At 38.3% G+C, this 23,353-nt stretch overlaps 1 protein-coding gene across 2 annotated transcripts in view; it reads left to right on the forward strand.

Moving 5' to 3' along the window:
• Positions 1-23,353, forward strand: part of CDK14 (cyclin-dependent kinase 14) — a 254,892-nt gene that overhangs the window by 71,719 nt on the left and 159,820 nt on the right. For both annotated transcript variants that reach the window (XM_010001563.1, XM_010001564.1), the window contains one exon: positions 9,960-10,022. In XM_010001563.1, the coding sequence (XP_009999865.1) occupies positions 9,960-10,022 (63 nt within the window). The remainder of the gene's footprint in view (positions 1-9,959; positions 10,023-23,353) is intronic.

Consider the following 23,353-nt stretch of genomic DNA (forward strand, 5'->3'; position numbering starts at 1 on the left):
AATAAAATAGTAGCAGGCTAAGAAATGTACACAGGTCTAGAGGGATGAGGAAAAATGTTACTCATTTTGCCTCATCATTGTGACTGCAGAATCTCACAAAGTTTGTGTAGGCTTCATACTGAGGGTGCATACTGATTAATAGATGTGTTAAGCAGATTAATCAAGTTTTACAATGCAACAGATTGGGAGGCTGTATCTGAATGTCTATTCTTTGTACAATTTACTACCTCACCAAATACTGGAGATATTCTGTGTATTGACAGATGTCAATTATTTTTTTCCTAAATTACAGATAAAAATTACATCACTGTAGTCCATAAAAAACACACACAGGTATTAAGATGCATATGGCAGTGATAACACCCCTTGAAAGGTGTAAAGCCCTTGAAATGGTAAATTTGTACTCACAAGGAAAACATGAATCAACTGGAGACTGGGGAGGTGGGGGAAAAACAAGAATGGGCAAATATATAGAATATAGGCTTCTGAGGAAAAGTCAAATTAAGTAGGGCTGTTCAGAGTTAGGGAAAAAAAGGATGAGATGAGAATCCATAAGAACAGTTTAGACAAAAAATCAGCAGAGTAGCATGTCACTGCTAGTAGACAATGGGTAAATTGATATTTCTTTTCTTTCTAAGATGCTATGTTTATGTTTCTGTATCTTTTTACCAGTTAAATATGAATACATGTAGTATTTCAGTGAGGTGAACACACTGTTACTTTCCTGTATGAGAAATTGAAGAAAAAAAATCTAAGTTATTGAAATTACGTACTTCAAAATTAAAAAAAATAAATTAAAATCTTTCTAATTTTAGGGGATTTTTTGTTGTTGTAGTTGTTTGGGTTTTTTTCCCTTTTTTTGTGTGTGTGTGTTTTGGTTTTTTTTTAGTAATTGATTATTTCTGTGTTTAAGATTTCTGGACAGCTCTATCATCACTAATATTCTGGTGGCATCCCACACATTCCTTATCTTTTAATTTAAGTTATAAACTGGCATTGCCCAAATGCTTCTGAGATGAAACTTGACAGTATCGCAACTTGCACTAGAGACTGTCCAATCTAATTAAACTTTTTTCTCAGACTCTTTAATAATGTGGGTTGTAATTGCTGTTTAATTGATCTTAAAATGAGAAGCTCTGATTTATTCGGTGCAGACTGAAAACCTCCATCAAACAAAACAACTGGCTGTTTGGAGAGCGATGGTGGCAATAATTCTAAATCTTAAAAATAGATTCTTCTTTTCTGAACTAGCAGTATGCAGCTTTGTACTAACTTAATCATAATGATAGCAAATACACCCATGAAATCTTGGAAAACAGAAACTTTGGATTATGGCAAAATAATAATGGTAACATAAATAAAAATCCTGGAGTCAGAATGAAGAGATCAGTAATTACAGATATCTTTATAGTTTTATGATATAAAAAATAATTGAGGAATGGTGAATAAGAAGAGTCAAGCTTGAGTAATAGACAAAGCTAACACTTGAAACTTAAAAGGCCCTATTCATTTTTCCTTGTTTTACTACTTTGATAAAGAGGTTATGATCCATGGAAGCATCATTTTTCTTCTGTGTACCTTGCAGTCTGAACTGCAATATTCCCTATCAAATTTTTATTATTGCTAAGATTATGCATGGACAGTTGGGATCAGGAGGCATGGCAGAAAATAGTCACTCGGTCAGTGTGAAGAGAGGTCTGCCATAGGATGCTAAAGCTTTATAAAAAGTGTTTGTGCTGCTTTTTCCTGCCCTGAGGATGGAATTTCTCTTGTAGCCCAGCACACCACCATAGCAAAGGCTTCTGTGCCAGCTCGGCTTGTGTAGATACATCTCTACCATCCATGGCCAGCACTGTGCCAGTATTAGGTCCCTTCCAAACTTGTGTTCTATGATTCTATGGTTCTAATGCAGTGTGTCTGTATGTAGATTGTCAGCTTCCCTGCTGTGTGCATGTTCTGCCCATGTGGTCCTGGAGTGAGTACTCTCACCATGAGCTCAGGGGTATCTGCTGTGCCCGGAGAAAGGAGTTTTTTTTTAATACGTGGACATAGTGTACATAATGGTCAGAGCTGTGGAAGCCTAATGACTTAGCAAGTTAAAGAAAAAGTGCACACGCACATCTGTGTGGGCACATGTATTACAACTTGCTAAGCTTGTAAAAATTATCCCAGCCCTGTTGACTTAGGAAACTAGAAGTCCATCATAGTTTGCACAAGCTGATGATCTGCTGCTAGGTTTTGATCACACTAAAGAATTCCTACTGATCTTGAGATATCATTCTTTTGTTAAAGTAATCTCACTGAATTGTTTAATGTGTCTGATTATCTGATTTACTAAGAAAACAAGGCTGATACAAGTATTAAGGTGGCCAAAGAATAAGGAAGAATACAAACTGGCATCATTAGAAAAACGGATTGTCTTGAAGATCTCTTAGTTCTGCAGCAGCGTGTCTCTCACTTGTCAGCATCACAGACCTGACTGTTCTTTGTGGAATGAATAGAGACTTGATGTCAATAAATAAATATCATTTTTTTAATAGCAGCCAAAACTCAGGCAACTGAATTCCCTTTTCTCTGTAGGTTTTTCAGGTAGGTTTGTATATGTTTTATCTATTCCCCCACTACCCAGCCTCCTTTTTTTATATAGTATTGTTCTGGTGTTTTGAAGTATGTTTATCTTCTTTGACAGTGTGAGAGAAATCCAAGGCACTAGAAACATCTGTTAGCAAAATTGTTTTCATTAAAGGTGTCTTGTGGGTTGTTTTTTTCTTTCTTGAATCCCTAATATGTATCTTTTCCCTGCTGCTCAGCCCAGCTGGTGCTGTTGCCTTCTGCTAGTTGTTTAGGTATCACCTCTAGATAGCTCGTAGGGAATTTTTTGTTAGCATGGCCAACACTGCATCGTTTTGTAGGGGGAAAAGATTGAATTATAAAAAGCCATCGAAACACTTCAAAATGAGAGTCTATGACACTTTTGAAAATACCAGCAACATGAAATCAGTTTAAACCATGGTGCAGTAATCTGCAGAGTGCTTAGGTTGGAGGATACATGCCATTTAAATAGAATTAACTTTTCTTTGTTCTCTTGTCACTTCAAATATTCCTACTGCCTGGGCTTTTATTGGTAAATTATATTATCGGTTTAAGAATTTGTTGGTGACAAAAGGGAAAGTATTTTAGTCAGTAAAACTGCTAGGGCATAAATAATTTGTGCTCTCCTTTGAACAGAGAAGAATGGCTCGCAACAGCCTCGCTGCCTCAGTGGAGCAGCACAATCTGTCTGCTGTGTGATGGCATCGCCGGCAGCCAAATACTCCCGTTTTTGTTTTAATGGAAGGGTTCTTTCACATTGCTGGTTTTACATGATGGGAATGCAGTTGGAAATGCTTCCTGTTCCATTCACAAGCCCCAGGCTCTCTGTGCATTTCAGCCTCAAAAATGACAGCTGAAACCAATTAGGCAGAATTATGGGACAGCTAAGTCACATGGAGATTTATCATGGCTGACGAGGAAAACGGAGAGAGAATGTATTACATAGGAAGTATAAGTGACTAATTTAATTAGAAGAGAATGACAGTCACGTTATTATTATGGAAAAGGGCTCACAAAGTAGAGCTGATTTTATGTCACTGACCATGCCTTTGAAAGGGGATGTCCTGCCCTTTGTCTGAACACATTTGTGTTTGGTAGCACAGCCTACGATTTCTGAGCAAGACAGTTGAGCAAAACAGTTGATGTTAAAGCAAAGCACTGAGCATCTGAGGACACTGGTAACTTGTGGTTTACGTATCCATAATTAGAATTCGTTCTTCAAGAGGAGAAGGGAGGAGTCTGAACCATCAGCATTTGTCTGATTTTTTGTTGTTAACATTCTCTCTCTTCCACAAGTAGGATGCAATGTATATAAACCTTGCTTTAGCTGTATAAATATCAGCCTGGATTCTTCTCCTTTCAGCAGATGCTTATACACAGTATGCTTAGAAACATAAACACACATGTGTCCACTAACATAAGCCAGAGACTTGCTGAGTGCAAATGACCTTCATACACTTATATACTGCCACAAGTTTAAAGCAGAACCCCAATTAATTTCTTCATGTGAGCCCGGAGACAATATTTCATAAGGTAAATGAAACTTTTAGTGGTATTGTCATGGTAGCTGATGGTGTGAGAGAGGAGTGACTGAAAAATGTTAGATTCTGAGCAAGTTTGCATTTTTATTTTTTTTTAAAACTGTTTTTTTTCTTGTTCTTTGATATTAACTTAATTTTGCTTAATCCTTTCATAACTTTGTTGATTTTTATTTAAACTCTGAGCAGTTATGTTGGATAAGTAACTTAATCTGTCCTTCACTTTCATGTACCTGAAGGAGCTGAGATACTTGTCTCCATCACAGGGAGGAAAATATTTGAGATTCATTGAAGTTTGTGCCAAAAATGGGCATTGGCCTACATACAGTTTGGAAAAAGGAGAATGGTTAAGTTAGCATAGCTGAGTCTGTCCTGTTCCCTGTCCTAGGAGGCATTGCGCAGTCTCTGGTATCACCAGAACTCATGCCATCTGCCCCAGGAAGGGTCAGAGGTTTCCTAGTGGAGGTCTGCTTACTTGAAATGTGCACTGAAGAAAGGGTTTCTGTCAATTCACAACCCTGGAGCAGTGATCTTCTGGCGTGGTGTAGCAAAGTAAAATTATTTTAAGAAATAAGAAGCCAAAGTCTGTCTCAGGTTGCCTATATTTATTTGTAATTTCAGCCAAAATGACTAAGATATCTTAAGGCTGTAGCTGGAGGACCTTACTGTAAAATTCAAGCCTCACAGCATGGGCTTGGAATTTGGAGAATGGGTAGGCTTTGTGCTGTGGGTGGCATTGAGCTATTATTTTGAAAATTGCCCCAAATTTGTTCAAGTGCTAGGCTTCAAAAATATTGTTCTTTGTACTTAAGAACTATGTCTTTGAAGATTTCCCTTCTCCTCTCAAAGTCTTTGCTTTTGTCTTTCACTTCAAATATTGTAGTCTGCATCCCTGAAGGAAGTGAAATTGTTTCCAGAGGGCACAGTAGCGAGAGGAGAGATCTAACTGTTAACTCAAAAGCACAACAGATTTTGCACAAATGTGCAGTTGTGGTAGTGAGGTGGCAAAGTCAAGTTCTTAAAATTAGAGGATGCCAAGCTAAGGCAAGATGGCCTGTGCGATCTCCTTTTGCTATCCTTGTGGAAGGGCCTCTTGTGCAGCTCTGCAGAGGACTCTGTAGTGAAGGCACATGGTGGTTGTTGAACTTTTCTTAGTTTTTGTGAATGTTGGAACTCGGCTGTCTTCTGGGGTTCCTGCCTTATTCACAGTATTGTTTCAATATAAGACAGGTAGTACTGCTGTGGAGAACTGGGTTCTGCCTCTACTATGTTGGGAAACATCATCAGCATCACAAGTTGCTGTCACTGCAATTCAGACATGACTGACCTGCTCTTCAGCATGAGTCTCAGTCTCCCGTGCAAAAACACTGTACGCTCACAGCTGTAACTGAAGTTAGGCAGAACACAGAAGGTGAAGTGGTGCCAAATACTCTGGAAAGTCAAAACCAAAGTGCTTTAAATAGAATTGCCCAGCTCAGTGATACTTAGAACTTTTTTCTCTTTGCTTCAATTCCCTACTTGATAAAGGAAATAATGCCACATCTCCTCTGGATTGCTATGAAGTTATTTTATGTTCGTGAAGCATGGGAATAGTGTAGCAATAAGCAGGGCAGGAAAGCCTGCATGATTAATATTTCTGCCTTCAAAGCACTAAATAAGCCAGAGACTGCAAGCTGTGTGAGAATAGGAAAAAAACAACAACATAAAAACAGCACAGCTGTTCTGTAATCAAGTACCTCCTGTTCTGTGCAGTGAGTATGTCTAATTCTGTGAGAGGAAAAAAGTATGTGATCACATTACACATTTAAAAAGTTATCATAATGTACATTTATTGGGCAAACAAAAGGTTGGATAAACCCCAGTAATTCTGGACCTTCCTAGCTTTTGCATTCTTCACTATGGAAACATAATTTTTCTCTATTCATTGTTTTTGTGTAGCTGTTATGAACAGAGGAGTGCTAATAGATTTTATTTTTTACATATAGGTGTAAATACACTGGTGGAGTCTGTATAGTTGTGGGTAAACTTGAGCATGAATTAATGGAATTTTAGACTTAGGCTGAAATATTGTGAGTTTGGTCAGCATGGGATAACTTGTGGTGATTTACGTGTGTTGGGGATTAACAGTATGGCTGACAGAGTTGTTAAAAGCTCAAAGCAGAATTGGTCTAGCCAGGTCCACCTAGGATCACAATGTGCATGACAGATATTTGCAATTATGTGGACTGTGCTGCATTCCCAGTGTATTCTGCTTCCCTGTAAGATGTCCTCACCCTCTGATACTGTAGAGAAAGGACCATAAAGAGTGTGTTGGTTGGTTTGTTTCTTGTCTTCCTTCCTTGTTTTGACATAGTTTTATGTCGTTTCCAATACCTAATTGTATCGGGAATTTTCCTTTAGTGCGTAGTTTTGTTAGATCAAGGTGGTAACTATAACAAAGCCCCTGGTGTCAGAGGATGGCATGCTGTGTCTGCAGCCACTGCTCCACATGGGAAAGCGTGTTGCCTTCTACGTCAAAATACAGCATGAAAGAAGAATACTCTGTTCATGTACATAGTACTAATTTCATGGAATACCTTTAGAAAACTGCTTTCATCCAGCTTGGTCTCTGTTTTTTCTTTGAATGCTTTCCTGAAATTTTCATTCATGTTGTTTTCTTCAGTGTCAGTTGAGCACACAAGCACTGGAGCAGACACTTGCCTGCCAAAAGGGAAAACAGGTTTAGAAGTAGCTGTCCCTGCAGCACAGTCAGCTTTCCTGGCTATACTAATTTTTAATTCAACATGCATTGAGCCTCTACCTTGGGAAAAGAAAAGCAGCTGATGCTGCTATTTTCTTTACCACTACCTTTTTTTTTTCTTTTTTTTTTTTTTAGGTGAGGAACAGTGTACTGTAACTTTGTAAGTTGCATTCCCAGTTGCTGCTGTAGTGTTTACTAGTCTACTAGTGTTTACTTTTACTTGTTTACGTATGAGAAGGACTCTAACTTAGTTTTATGGAGGCAAAGACTTTCCATTTCTGCTTACTGTTGTAATGAAGATTTGGTAAAGCTTTCTCTGTGTCTGTAGCACATGTGTGGGGGAAAAAAACAGATGCCAAATGACTTATGCACAAATGACTCTGTAAGGTTTCCAGGGTTCTGCAGAAATTGCTGCTTACATTGAATTTTAGGTGAATGTGAGCAATTGGTTTTTGAAGGACGGAACTATTGATGCAGAAGGTTATACCAGACTCCCAGTTGTCCTAGTCCTTTGGATATGAAGAGGAGGCGAATGATGTGTAACACAAACAGGGACATTGTTGATGTTCATGTATGAAGGAAATGAATCCAAATAATAACTGGAATGTAAGTCAAGAAAATGGAGTTAGCCTCACAATTTGTTACAAGTATATTGGAAATAAAAAGATGACTTACTGCTGTTCCTAGTGACATTACTCTGGAGAGGATGTTCTTAGAAAGGTGTTGGTGAATGGAAAGGTGCAGCTGGTGGGCAGCTGCGGTGCTGGGGCTTCAGCGCTGGGACCTTCACTAGAAGCATTAGGTTTTTCTTCCTCTGGTCTGGTTGCTGTCAGCTAACTAGTTGCAAACTGTAGAAATCAGTAGAAGGTAAAGGAAGTGCAGTAAGTTTCCCACCTACAAGGTTATGTGTCAGTCACAAAGGCTGGAAGATTGAAGCGCAGGGAAATGCTAATTCTCCTCTTTTCAGCCAGACTGTGCAAGGAATGTGCTGTGCTTGGGGGCTGTGACATGTCTATCTGAGGCACCATAATAGAGATGGGACAGCACTGCCCTGGTCACCCTGCTGGGGTTTCTGAAGTGAAATCTCAGGCTTTTTTTTAAACATCTCCCAAGCAGTTGCAGATGCTCTCACTATTCAAATATTTTTATTTAAGTTAAAGAGAACATGTTATTCCTCCAGGCTGGCATTTCTCTTCAATAACAGATAATGCATTAAAATGGGGGGAATCCCCCAAACTTCTTATTTGACACCAGCTGTCATCACCTGTAGGTGATATTTTGTAGGCTCTTGTGCTGGGGTTAGTACTAAAAAACTGTCAGTTTTTTCAAACTGTTGACAAGGCTGACAGATGATTTTGGTCAAGTGTGTTTCCTTGGTAGTGGTACCGTAAAAGAATACAAAACTGGGTAATGCAGTGATGCATACTGAAGGATGAGTGATCTGGTTTTGGCATGGCTTATTGGCACAGTATCAGCAAACTAACTGGGAGAACAGAAGAGGAATACATACCTGAAGTGGTAAAGGTTTTACAGAAACTACAAATAAGTCTTTAAAGTAAACACAGACTTTATATAAAATGCTCTTCAATGACAGTCCCTATTCACTGGTAGACTTGTGTTTTTTCATTTTCTTTGTACATGCATTCAGTGATATGTTAACAATTAATGGAAGTAATGCTAACTGTAGCTTGTGTTTTGGAAGAAGCTATGTTGTGTTCTATTTAGTGTGCTTTGCCTGTTTGGGCATAACCTCTTCCTTTGGGATACTCACACTGTTCATTTTGGGACTCTGCAATTTCCTGCAGTCAGGGCTTGCTCTCGTGAAGCTGGGAAAGAATTCCTGAAAAAAGATGTGCTAGTTCACAACCTAATTGACCAGTGCATCTTAATGTCGTTGCAATGTTAATTCCACATGCACAGTGTGTTTTTATAGTTTATGGCTACAGAAGATAAAATTATGTAGAATGATTGTTGCTAGCACAAGTTTTGTATCTTAGAAGAAGTGAAATTTTCCTCTGTATCCATATCACTCCATAAAAGAGCACTAGAACATGGCTCCTGGAGTCAGAAATGCTGCAAAGAAACCATTCTGCTATGTTAAAGGCAGCTTTTGTCCAAAACTCTCACCTTGAAAACTGCCTATCTTTAGTTGGGCTGTATGTGAGGCAGGTATTGCCAAGTAGCTTTTCGAGGAATGCTGGATGATTTTTGCCAGATATATTCAGAAACCAGATGTGGGAGGCAGAGTCAGTCTCTTTTTGTGTTGCTTATTCCGAACATAATTCCAGAAGCTGAGTTGTGCAAGCAAATGAGAGAAGCAACATGCTGCTTCTTTGAAAGTGTGCTGCTGACTAGTAGGAAAGTGAAGAAATGCAAGAGAAAAATTCAGAGAAAATAGTGTTGCCATTGTAAAAGCAATAAATAATTATTAATTAATAAATAATATTGATCTTTACCTTGCAAACCTGCTTATTTTCTGCAGCAATTTTTTGCTATGTTTGCAGGGAATGTAGACATCTGTGAAGTGAAAACTTAGTTTTGAGTCTTCTGTGAAGCTGTTTTTGAAAGTAGCTGTAATTATGCATAATGTGTGTTTCTCTTTGAGCTGGAAAGTATCATTCAGTAGTCTGATATGCAATGCCTTTCAGATTTATTTTCTAAACCGTTAAGCCATTTTAGTCTAGAATCACCTCAAAACCATATTTAAAAGGCAATGTTTTTAATGAGAGTAGCATTTAAAATTCTTTGTCTCTTTAGGTTCTTTCTCTTCCCTCCAGATATTATCATTACAGTGCTGATGGTGATATTATCTTTACAAGTTGTAAAATGACACTAAAATTTAAGTAATGAATTTACCATATACAGGATGTTAAAAAAAAAAAGGTTACCTTTGGTGAATATTCATATCAGTCAAATTACCCAGGTTGTTAAATAAAATGGAGTGCAAATGTACAAGTGTGCATGTTCACATGTGAGGCTGAAAAATCTCCTTATTTTCCATTTGTTCTGTCCACTCCGACATAGAAGGGTATTTATTGCTGCAGTCCTATAGATATTAATACACTTTTTTCCATCTGACTTTCTTTTAGCACACTGATTTATGTCAGTACATGGACAAAAACCCTGGAGGGCTTCATCCAGAAAATGTGAAGGTAAGAGTTGAAAAGACCACACATGCAAGGCAAACAGAATAATAGTAACTGTGTAAAATGTCATGTCAGTTGTTTCATAGAAACTTATTATTAGCTAAAGGGAAAATTATTGGTATATGAAATATTTTTTCTTTAGAAAAAAATTGAAAGTACAAGTGTTTGAACATTTCCACAAAAAGACTTGTGAAGTCTTTAAAATTGATTCAGAGCCAGAATATATATAAGTAAATACTGTTTCAGTGTTGGTAACCCCTCCCCTCCATTCCAACATTTGCTCTTAAAACAAGACAATACTGCCCTATAACTCTGAGTATATTTGCTTTAAGCTGTCAGTGCTAGATCTCCAGTGAGGTAGGTCATTGTAGGTTCACCAGGTTTTAAAGGAACTGTAATGAATTCTATAAGCGTAGAGAAAACTTCCCTAATATTTTTCTCACTTACTTTGAAGACTCATTTTCATAGCTGATCTCTTTTTTAATTTTTATTTTCCTTCTAAGATAGATACTGAGAATCATCACATGAAGAAGGGAGTTTATTAGCAGGATTTAATGGGAAGATAGATTGGTAGAAACTTGATCCAGTTACTTTCTGGGAAGTCAGCCAAACTATTTTATCATCCAATGGAAGCCAATCAGACATGCAGAATGTGTCGTGTGTGTATAGATCACTCAGACAATATTTGTTACACTTGTCTTACACTTTGACATCAGTCCCATTGTTGTTCTACTTTGGAAGTGTTTAAATCTTCACTTGTTATACTGAGAGTTCTAATATTTACTTTCTTGAAATTGAGAAGTTAATGGAAAGAGTAAGTCTCTCTTTTCTGGAAAACTCTAAAAACCTGTTTGGTTTAAGAAAAGAAAATATTTAAAACAGAGGAAAGAAATATTTTTCTTACAGTAGCTGATCATAATTGTACATCAATTAGATTTATAGTGTAGATTGATTAATTAATTTTCTGTGTTCTTTCACTGAAAAGTGGCATCTGCAACACAAGAAGTTAGATGAGAACAACTGCCATCTGAAAACAAAAAATCAGAAAAATTCTTCCTAGCTGAATATATTTGGCCAAACTAAAAAAAAAAAAGAATTCAAAAAATCATTTTGGAAATATATGATGTGTATGCTGCAAGGTGGTATCTTTGGAATGTATGACTGTCACTCAGACATTTTACTAGCCTGGACAGGGGTGGCCCAAGGGTCTCCTCCCAGTGCCAGATTCATACTGCCCCTTGTGAGGGTGGCACTTGTGGGCGAGGTGGGACCTGTTTTTTGACCACTAAAACTTGTGAGCTTTCTTCACCACTCAGTTTCCTACACAGAGTTTCATGTGCTAAATATGCTTGTTAAAACAATGGATTTATGCTTTTTTCCCTGTGTGAATAGTTTTACATTCAGCTCTTTGAAGTTTGGGATAATCTGAGACTGGCTTTGAAAGTTCTTTGTGCTGTTTCAGATTCGTAAGACTACTCCAAGGCTGCATTGCTGTATAGCTCAAGATCTAATACACAGCAGTCATTGTAGCTGTAGTTGATCCCCACTGAGAAGACATCACAATTCACATAACTGTACTTTTTCTTGATCGTATCAGGTCCCACTGAGCTTGTCTTTGAGGAGGACAGGCATACACGGATAATTGGGCTTGCTAATGCGTCACTCCTCTAAATCCTGACATACCCATCTTTTAAAAGAGGAGCTGTGGAGGGGATTGCAGTAGCAGCATTTCCCTTTCAAATTTTGCTGCATGTATTCCTGTGGCTATCTTTACCATCTAACAACACTGTTTAGCAGCGATTCTGAAGCTTATGGGCACTTCAGAAATATTTCTTTGAGTAGCCAAGTGTAAGTCCTGATGTACTGCTAGTTCAAGCTTTTTGAAGTCCAGATAGATTGTTAATAAAAAGGAAACTGGGGAAAAAAGAAAAAAAAAAAGAGAGAGAGAAAAAAATTGGGAAGTTGGACCAGATGAAGCTACTCTACGATCATGGAAAATACCATTGGAGAAATAAAATTGTTTTCTTTCCTATTAAATAATATTAATTAAAATGGATTATATGTATTTAGTAGACTCTCTTGCCAGGCCAGCAGCAAAGGCTAGCCTTAATTCAAAGCAGTAATTATTAAAACCTAGCATGATGGTTTGAGCCTCTACCTTTTTAAAATTGCATCAGTCTGCCTGGGCTTTTCAGTGAAATACCTGCTCTCAAGCTATGAGTGGCAAATACCTGCTTAGCCCAAAGAGTGATAACTTCATCTGGGAAGACAGGAATTGGAAAGAGAAGAGAACTCAGATATACAAACTAAAAACTCCCAGACCTTCACCAGCATGAAAACTAAAAGCTTGTGCTCCAAATAGAGCACAGACGAAATGAGATGGTTACTACATAATGTCTTAATGCTTTGTTGCATTGAAGTCAGTCTGTTGACTTGTGTAATTGTGGTTCTGACATTTTGCCACCTATTTTGTTTTTAGCTCCTGAACAGAGTTGTCTGTCTGGGGCTACAGCTGATTTTTAAAGGTTGAGCTGAGCCATGTTAGTTAGCCTTCTCTCCCTGCCAACCTCTTCTTACTAGAGGTCCTTCAGAAATTTCACTTTTAGTCAGATAGTGTTTGTTCAGAATCACTGGTAATGTGATCCCTAAATCCCCTTTTAAAAATGCACAACTGAGCAATTATATTCCAGTAGCAGTAAATTAGTATCTGCTCTCTCAGGCTAACCTGTGGGATTAAGCCATTGATGCTGTCCCAGTATGACAAAAGTCCTCCCACCTTTTAATTTGGTTCTTGAGGAAAGTGTTGCCTACTGATGGTTACTCCATTCTGGCTTGGTGCCAGTTATTATAAAGAAAAAACTACATAATCACACAACTTTATTTTTCCAAGGAATATTATACAGTAATTCCTGTGAAACTGCTTCATAGGAATGCAGAAGCAAAGCCATTATTTACTTATGTTTTGGTTTCTATAGGACATCTTCAGCCTAATTATATTTCTGAATTTTCTCCATATTTACAAACTGAAGACAATGCTTATTCCCTCAGGCTTACTTTTAGATGAAGAATTATAAACAGAATAAAATCCAAATTACTTTGGTGGACACACATATTTCTGTCCCCTTGGGTGTTGTGTTTGACATTGCCTTTCTTTGTGGTTTTAAGTAGGCTATTTGCTGTCAGTTAAAGATTTCAAATAAAGAGTAAGCGTAATATTGTAAATATGTTGAAGTATAAAGAAGAGTATCTGTATTGGCAGTTATAGGGAGTCTTGGGGCAATATGTTTAAGCCAAAAAAATATAAAAATACTGCTTCCTAAAGGATTAGGTTTAGCATTTTTAGTGGTATATATGTATTTGCACATAATGATTTCAGAATTTAGTAATCCATGAATGAAGGCCCAAGTCTTAGAAATTACATAAGTTTTTAAGTCTGTTGAAGAATTTATGTGTGAGGCTGAGATGTTATTATATGTTGTTTTTAAAAAATGTATCCCTGAGTATGTTAAACCAAGTATCCTGGTGACAGAAATGTGGTTAGATACCTGCAGTGTCTTCATCAGCCAGATGTGAAATTGGCAGAAAGCAGTTGTTTCAATCTGTAGATTCTCCAGACTCTGTTAGCTCCAAATACACAATTGTATACATCTTTGGTAACCAACAAGGTATATATCTACCATTTATTTATAACTATATGTTAATATACTCTGTACAGTATTATAGTTAAAGATTAGGACAGAAAATGTAGTCAGTGAGCAAGTTCCTGTTTAGTAGGCACAGCCTTATCTTCTCTAGTTTTGAAGACATCTTTCTCAGTTTTTCCAAAACTGAAGGCAAGCAATAAATCTTGAGTACTTGGCCCCACATACAATTACGTTTCTGTTGGAAGGTACTGCTACAGCCTTGTATGTGGTTGGAGCTGAGAGCTGATTTATGCCATGCAGCACTTGCCGAACTCCAAAATGTGGCTGTGGTAAACTGAGGTGCAGGACTAGTTTCTGACTCCCTGTGCTGTTCTCCTGGCCCAGACTACTGAAATCTGTACTCCTGGCTTTCTTTCCTACAGCTGTTGCTGCCTTTAGAGGTAGTTCGTACTTCTTGGAGTCTCAGTTGAAACATCTGGATTGCTTCCTGCAGCACGAACTCTAATGGGTCAGAGCAGCTAACTGCCTCTGCCAGTGATTCTTTTTTTCTTCAATCTGATTTGTGTTCCGTTCTGTCTGGTAGAGGGCCATCTCAACCAGCTTTTTGACTTAACTTCATTGTTCTCCCTAGCCCTTGTTTTCAGCTGTCCATAGAAGGTTCTTGTTTTGTAATTTAAAAATTTAATTTCTGAGTATCTTTTTTGTACATTTCAGTATATCCTGTGAAAAGTAACTGTTCTTAATCTCTTTTAACCTTTGAAATATCATCTTTATTTTAACTTCATCTTTTACTCCATCTTATTACATTCCCAGTAACGCAAGTAAATTCATCTTTAGGTATTGATACATTTATTTTTCTGTAACTCCTATTACTGATGGAAACAAGTGGAGAAAGGCTTACATTTATCCTGCCTGCTTTGCTTGTTTGCATCCCTGCCTTAAAAATGAATCTATTAATGAAAGCTGATTTTCGTTTTGATTGGTGATGCTGCATTGAAGTAGCCGTAGTCACTACCTTTTTTTCCTGTACCTGCAGTGTTAGAGGTAATATTGATTTGTGTGAGCATTTTATTTCAAAAAAGCATATTTGAGAAAATAAAAGATACTTACCTCTGACCTCTCTATTCCTCAAGCCATACAGCACCAGCCTGAATGGCAATGGGGTTGTCAACCAGACAGAAGCTGCCTCTGTCTCTTAATCACTCTCAAAATCTTTTACTTCAGGCAACTTGGAAGGCTCCTGGTGTCTACTGTGACCAGAGGGAGAAGGAACTTCCAGTTTCTTCTTTTTCCATCTAATATTGCTGCTCTGATTTGTTCTTTTCCCTGGGCATGTTTTTTCTTCCCAGGGCCAAAAAGTGAGAAGAAGAAATAGGCAGACCCTCCTGGTGAACTTCGCATGCAGGGAAAAAGAATATTCAGCCTTCTCCCAGGAGCCTTCAGAACTTCAGCTCTTACCCATCTCAGTTCTGAGCCTTCCTTGCTCCTAGGAAGCAGAGCACAGCAGTCTTCTGTGCATAATTGGTGGATATTTTTAAAGCAAAACCTCAACTAACTAAGCTGTACCCCCACCACAGCCTTAAAAAATGTGTTTTATCACTGAGTCAGAGAAAATAGTGGACTGTCAAGGTCACACATACATTTGAGGCAAAGTATGGAGTGGAATTTGGCTATTAAAATTGGCAGGATAGTCCAATAATCTCTGTGAAAAAAATATGCTTAAGTTTCATCAAAAAACTCCTTAACTAGTTTCAGTCTTAAAACTTACACATAATAATTTAAAAGAAATTGACTTAATAGGAATTATTGAAACATAATGCAATGCTGTAACATCTTTTTGTGCTAAATGCCTAAGATGAGATCAGACAACTTTATAGCACTCTAAGTTAAAAAAAAAATAAAAAAAACCTAAATCAGATATGATAATAATAGTGGATTTCTGAAACCAAAGTTTTAATACTGGCATCCTAAATGAGATGAAATCCACGTTGAATTGAAAATGTTGGAATACACTGAATGTTATCTGATGTTATCAGAAATCTCTGGCACTTAATTGCTTGCAGAATTCATTTATTCCTCTCCATATGGCAGTTCTGTGAACATTGTCCTTAACTAATGGCTGCAGTTTTTTAAAGTTGAATCTGTTTTTGTTAGATAAATAATTTTGGCATGTAATGACTAATGTGAAAATTAATAATATCAGTCAAAGCCATAGGGTAGTTGACATTTGATGTCTTTTGCTAATATCAATATTTATAATTAAACTGATAACAGCTTTAGAATACTTGAAGCACAAAGGGTAGGGAAGCAGTCAGAACATGGAAGGATTAGGCAACTCCTGTACCCCATCCATGTGAGGCTTACTGCACTTGAAGTGCAGCTGCTTGAACTTAGGCAGTAGCAGAGCATTGTATACTGCCTCTTGTTAAGCAGTAGCTCCATTCATTATTAGTAAGATATAAAACTGTATGCTTGTTAGTAAAGCCTAATATCTGAAAAGTATGCCAAAAATCTTTTGTTTTTTAGGTTACAGTTGTGTTGTCAATGTCGGCCTCCCTGGTGTGCTTGTGTTTTCTTTCCATCATGTGATTATATAAACATTTGTGGCATGGACAAGAGGTTTGTGGTCTCCTTTTTGTGGGAGATGTGTATTGGATCACATGACCAGGCCTGCATCCATGTGTGGCAAATGTTTGAATATGTGAGGAAGGGGGAACTGTGACATGTCCGTGCCTGTGCGTAACTAGAGGTGTCTGACCAAAAACACTGACTAGTGTAGACTTGGGTACATAGGAATTTTGCAATTAAACCATGATAATATATCCAGCTATGATGAATTTTCAAGTCTTGTTTAGTTATCATATTGACTCACTGGAGTTTAGAGAAAACACTCTTGTACTCCAAGGTGAACCCATACTATGGTGGTCCTTTTGATGTTATCGATTGTTACTGGAAGCAAATCAAACTGATGTCATGCTTTTGAAATCTCTCTCCAAATCACTGAGATTAGTGATGCTCCTGATGTAGAGTTGAACTGAAAATGTGTTTCAACAGATATGCTAAGTAGGAAGCAATGCTGTTTAATGTTGCTGAGAAGTTGCTATTTTTCATTCCTCATTCAGCGAACAAGCAGGTGTGCAGCAGACAGAATAATATTATGGTAAGTTAAGGTTGTCTTTTACACGTGGCATTGAGAATTGATTATTTAAATTAGACTTTTTAGTTACCAGACATTAAATATAGCATCAGCATTTCAGTCTACTTTTAAGTCAGTCGTGTCACTTAAAGTAATGATTTGATAGTATGCACAACTGAGAACACTAAAAGCAGAATCTTTATCAGTGCGTTAAAATCCATGATAGAAGAATGTCACTTTTATACTGGCTGCAGCAAGAAAGATGTGCAAACTTCAAACTGAGTGTGTGCGTATGTAATTTATTGTCAGTATCATCTGTATCATTCACATACACCAATAACCAAGAAGCTATTGTAGGGATGAAGAGAATATTTTTTCCAGTGTCTTTAAAATTGGTGAGATAACAGTTACCACCCTGACCTAATTCAGCATGGGAGTGAATTGATGAAAGGTAAAAAAGGAGATTTAATTGAATTGAATTTATTTTTACTTTCGCCATTCAGAAGAAAAAATCAGAGAGTCTCCCACTTATTGAACATTAGCAGATGACTGTAACTGATCATAAGGGAGTGTCATTATACTCAGTTAATTAAGCACACCTTCCTTAATGCAAATGACTGTAGTAGTACCCAGAAGGGACAAAAAATGATTAAAAGAAAATCAAAGAGAATAGAATTTAGCAAATTAACACTTTCCAATCTCTTTCCTTTGCAGTTCTACTGCAAGTAAGTGCAAAAATCTTAAGGTTTAGTATTTTTTTTTAAACTGATGATACAATGCAGGTTTCCTGTGGCTATATTGTGCACATTTCTGTGTTATACTGTCTTTGGTATGACTCATGTGTAAAGAATACAGGAGCAAGTCAGAAGCTTTTATAAATACATTTTGGAGAGAATTATTTAAAAATTCTTTTGGAGAGAACTCAGTTGGATCAAGGGAGGTCAGATGGAGAACATTTTATTGAAATAAAGTTCATTATCATCATGAAAATCAAACTGATTCAAATGGCTCACAATTTTTTATTCAGATAGGATCTTTTATTCCTAGGGATGCAAATTCATCTCAAGTCAACACTTTGTACCTGGAGGTTTTTTCTTCTGACAATTTAAGCAAAAGAGTCTGCAAAGCTTTGACTTAAAAAGTTCGCTATTTCCCCAGAACATTGTTAGAAGTGAAAAGTTGGATTTATCTCATAGATACTTTCTTTGTTGGAAGGAGGGAAAAGAATAGCAAACCAACAGTGATAAAAAGATTGTACTCGATGAGATTCTGACATGCTAGCAGAAGTCACACAGAGACATTTCTCATTGCTTCTGCAATATTACGTACTACCAAGTAGCTTTGTCTTATGTTAATGGTTTAAAACAAATAGGTCTGAAACTCCTCCCAAAAATCTGGTAAATCCAAATGTAACTGAGCATCGTGTTTTGCTGGTTTTATTTCCAAGGCTGTGTGATACTGCTGTGGAGATTTATTACCTCTTTCTGCCTTTGTAAATAGCCAATAATTCACAGAAGCTGTAATATCCTCTGGATGATAGGGAGAAGTACACTGCTTGCAAGCATGAGGTGAGGTGTCCTGCATTGGGTTTCTTTTACTGGTATTTTTAGATTTGATGGTCTGTTAAGACTGAATATGATATTGATTGATGCCGAATACACACAAGGGAATTCAGATGATTACATGATACCCAGCTGGTGTGCTTTGATACATACAGCAAGCAGGAGCATTAGTGTTATCAGTAATGAGTAATAAAGCTTGTGCAGTATTGTGTATTTTTGAAAGTAACTATGGTAATACAGCAATATAACTTGCTAAAGAGCCAGCACATACATCCAGTCTTGGTTTCAGCTTTCTTTGGAACTGGTGTGAACTTCTGGTCCAGGTTAGCTCAGCTCTGTTTATTGTCTTTTGCTACAGAGAGAAGAGAGCCAAAGGTTTTGTGCATCTTCTACAGACTAAAAGGTTTAATTTAGCTTTCTACTCCTGCATCTAGGGCCAGGTCCTTTATTCCCACAATACAACATGAGTTAAGGGAGCTCAAATGCAGGAAATAATTCAGAAATCTTTCTGTGCCATCAGGGGAAGACAGTTTCTGACTTTAAAAAAGCCCCCCACAGGCCTCATTAGTCTGTTCTCTTGGGCAGCAGTCTTGTTGTCATTGAGGTCCTTGATGCCTTAGCAGACACTATGTGAAAATAGTACATTTTCTTGAGAATCTCCCTGGGCACGTTGTGAATTTCTGCTTTTCACTTAGCCCAGTATCCTTTGCCAGAAACTTTCTATCATCTCCAGGAGTGGAGAGCAACTGTGTAGAGTCATCTGAGCACTTCAACACAGATCACCTGTGCATGAGCATCCCCTTTATCATTAAACCTGTCAGAGGTTTCTGAACCTGAATCAGCATCAGTTTAACGCTAGGCTAGCAGTTAAGCAGATGACGGATATTCTCTGTTAGCCCTCCTCCCTCTCCTGGTTGGGAAGAGAGAGGGAACAAGGGAGAAAGACATGTGGGTTGGAAACTAAACTGCACAGCTTTAGTGAAACAGTAGCGATGAAAGGAAAAGGAAGAAATATATACAAATATATATATAAAAAAACCCAACTGCGTGCCCCTCCTTTCCTCCCCAGTAACGCTCATGTCACCACCAAGACTGCAGGACAGGCCCTTGGAAAGTTCTGATCTCGACTCCCTGGAGTCAGCGGCGGATGGGAGCTGGGTGCAGGAATGTAGGCACTCAGGAACACACAGATCAGGGCCAAATGCAGAAACACAGGCTGAATCTCCCCATGGACGAAGAGAGCTTGACCCTCATGATCCCTCAAATTCATATTGAGTATGATGAGTATGGGATGCAATACTTTGTTTTGTCAATTTTAGTTGTCTGTCTGGTCTGCTCCTCCCTAAAGGAAAGTTGTAGGAGTGACCCCTTACTCCCTTCTGGTTCCGGAGCATAACATGTTTTCTTCAGAAACAAGCAGTGGTCTTGGTTCTGTGTACCATTCTTTATCTGTAGCTAGAATCATGGAATGGTATTCGTCCTAGAAGCAGACACTGACTGAAAAACATGCTGTTAATTTCAGCAAGTGCAGCTATTTAGAAGGGACTTTACTGAAAAGTAAAATCACGGAGAAGAAAATTGGTTCTATCCTGGCATGAGCCAGGGCAGTCAGAAAGTGTTAACTCACATCAGCCCCACCCATTAGATGTGTTTTGGATGACCTCTATCAGTGTTTAGTTTATAAGCTCATTTGGATGAGAAAAGCTCAAGATCCTGTGTGACATTCAGAGGCCAACAAGACAGTAAAGCATTCTGTTGCACATAAGCTATCTTGCAGCTGTTAGATGAGTGCATGCAATGGTCTAGCTTGCACACCTACCCTGGTTCATGAACAACACCATGGAAGCAGGGCTGTTGATTCAGGCAGCTGGCAAGTCTTTCAGAAAATTTAACTAGTTTAAACAGGCCTTAGGTTAAATGTTACATGTAGTTACATGTGGTTACCCAGGCCTTATACTTGAAAGACTATGTAGGTGCTAATGTTTTTGTGGAGTTGAAGGCTTTCCTTTTTCCGTTTGTTGAGCTGCTACTATTCTTCTAGTATCACAGTCCATAAATGCCAAATTAGGAATCAGTTTTGACCCACATGCATTTTTCTCATTAACAATGAAAATTGTTCATTAAAATATGTTGCTCATTAAAGTGAGAGCTGCATTAACTGTTAAGGGAAAAAAGGTATTTTTTTCATGGCTGTAATAAATAAGTGTCACGGTTTGACTCAGGTCCGACAACAATGCTCTCGATCCCCCCTCCCCCCAACCCAGGTAGGGAAGGAGAGAGAGAAAAAGAGAGAGACTTGGCTGGATTGAAAACTAAACTACACAGCTTTAATTAAAACACTAATGAATCATACAAGAAAATATATACAATTATATACAGATATATTCAGGTGTAGGCAAAAGCCTCTCGCCTCCCCCCACCCCAGCAACTCCCACAGCACTTCCCTGAACTGGGAAGAGTCCCGAGGAATCCCGGAGCTGCTGCTGGAGAAAGCAGAGAGTTATGGGGGTCAGGAGAGATCAAGGCTGAGGATCAACGGTGATGGATGAACAGAGTCCTCCCCGGACGCCGGCCATGGACGGAAGAGAAGGGGAGAAGAAGAAGGAAGGAAGTTGTCTTCTGTGATCTCTGACCTTCCTCTGAGCTTACGTAGATATATGGAATGGAATATCTTTGGCCAATTTTGCTGTCTGTCTAAACTCAGCCTCCTACGGGGGGGTCACAGATCTCCCCACAGTGTCTGAGCCGGCAGAGTGCAGGTGCGGCCTTGAAGCCTCAGTAGTTAGAAAAACATTCCACTGTCTTATCAGCCTAGCAGAACACACTGTTGCTAGTTACAAGAAAGCTTACTGAAGGAAAAAAAAAAAAATCAGTAAAAAGAAAAATTTGCTTCATCCTGGCTCAAACCAGGACAATAGGCCTGGAGCACAAGTATGGATTTTTTCTGGTCAAAGTGTAGTTTTAAGCCTCCTAATGTTAAGCCTTGCTGAAAAATGCATTTCTAGAGACAAATCCTGTTCCTGTTTTCTGTCTTTTCCAACTCTCATCAGAATAGCCTTTGTTGTTTTGTCTAATGGGCAAAGTCTAATTTTTTCACCAAAATGTTGGTTCTTACCAATAAGCTACAAACTATACACAAGTGATGTAATAGTTTGTTACAGGTTATTTGACACTGATGTAGCCTTAGAACTGTGGATCTCTATAATTTCTACCCTCACCACCAATGCATCGAAATTCATATGGAATTTGCCATTGACTCCTTTTAGAGTTGTCCTCTGGTCTGCAGGGCTGCCATCCCATGGCCCTGGGGAAATGGCAGTTCAGTTGCTTGTTCCAAAACCCCCCACAGCAGCCCCAGGCTGAGGTTTCATAGTGATCAGAATTGAGCAAGGTGGAGGAAGGAGCATGTAAGATCAGAGTATGACCATGATAGTTGGCATGCCAGTTTCAGATCATTGTATGGGTAAGACGTGACCGTACTCATCCAGCATTCATTTCCATCTTTGGGAGGGTAATGCAGATAGTCTTGGAGGGTAGAGGTTTCCTTTGAGAGGGCTTTCCTCAAAGACAGGAGAGGGAACTTGGGCCGTGAGAAGTCAAAAGTGTTTCATGAAGCATCAGAAATAATTCTTTCCAATTTGTCTTGTCTTTTTGTGGAGTGGAGAACCATTTGGAATGAAGAACTTCTTCTACAGTTCTCTCTTCCCAAGCAATCCCAAAGGGCCTGTAGTTTGCAGAATGCTCTACTGCCATGCATTAGGCCCTTGTTTTAACTTAAGTATTTTAACATTTAATATTACCAAATAAAAACAAAGGTGAAAAGGAAAAGAGAAAGCAACAATGTTTGCATTTACCCTATAATAAAATCAGGGAGATTTTTTTCTCCTTCCCTTTCATGATCTTCCTCCAAGGAGTAAGCAATTTATACAGTATATGTGAATAAATTAATTTATTTTTGTGGAAATACTTGATGAGTACAGTTGATGTCTACAGTTTGGAATAAAGCTATGTTCCAAAGCTGTCTTTAAGAGTAGATGTTTATTCTGTTTAGCTGTGAAATTTCTGGGGTTTGTTCTTGGCACATGTCAAATCACTTGACTCTTTGCATAAAAACCCAACAAAAGTCCACATTAATAAATACATTTTGAGTTACAGAGATTACAGTGCTGTAAGATAACATGAACATTGAAGTATATTTGCATATTTAAAAGTAATGTTTGAACTAAATACTATTGATTTCACCTAGCAAACTGGATATTTTTCCTATATTTTTATTAAAAATATTATTTTGAAGTAACTTAATAGAATTTAATTTATATTTTGAGGTTGTAATGAAAGCTGTTTCTGCTTCCCACCCTTATTAAAACAGTTATTGTTATACAATGAGTTCCATTTTAACTGCAATTCAAAAAGGAATGTGAATGTTACTTATGACTTTCCTGCTGTCACGATCCGTGACCTATTATATCTCCTTACTGGAGTGTATTAACTTATCAGGATTTGCTGAGAGATCCACACGTGGGTATCGCCTCACACAGAGGATACAGGAACTTATGTCCCGACTTTTTTGAGTGAATAACTCGCTCAGTGCTTACTAAATTTCTAACAACAGCAAGGTTTATTGTGGGGAAAACAAAGCAATTTGGGGCAGGAGGTTCAAAAGGAGTGATTACAACACATTAAACATATATGGGTACACCTTAGTTACACATCTTATTCAAGTGCTGGAAGGAGAGGGGAGAGGTATGCCCGAATGGCTGGATTATATTTTCCCCTATAAGCTGGGGTAGCCGGAATTGTCTCACCACGGCAGTGCAGGTAGGATGAGCTGGGTAGCAAAGAAGCTGCAGGCACTCCAAGCGCAGGTCGCCCCCCCCACCACAAAGCGGCGACAGTCGGTGCGCGGCTCCGGGACCGTAGGTGTGCAGACGCTGGAAACGCGGCGGTTGCAGCGGCGCTGGGACTTTTGGCAGCAGCGGCGGCGGGCAGGCAAGC

This window comes from Chaetura pelagica, unplaced genomic scaffold (assembly GCF_000747805.2).
Source record: "Chaetura pelagica isolate M959 unplaced genomic scaffold, ChaPel_1.0 scaffold127, whole genome shotgun sequence".
NCBI classification, from domain to species: Eukaryota; Metazoa; Chordata; class Aves; order Apodiformes; family Apodidae; genus Chaetura; species Chaetura pelagica.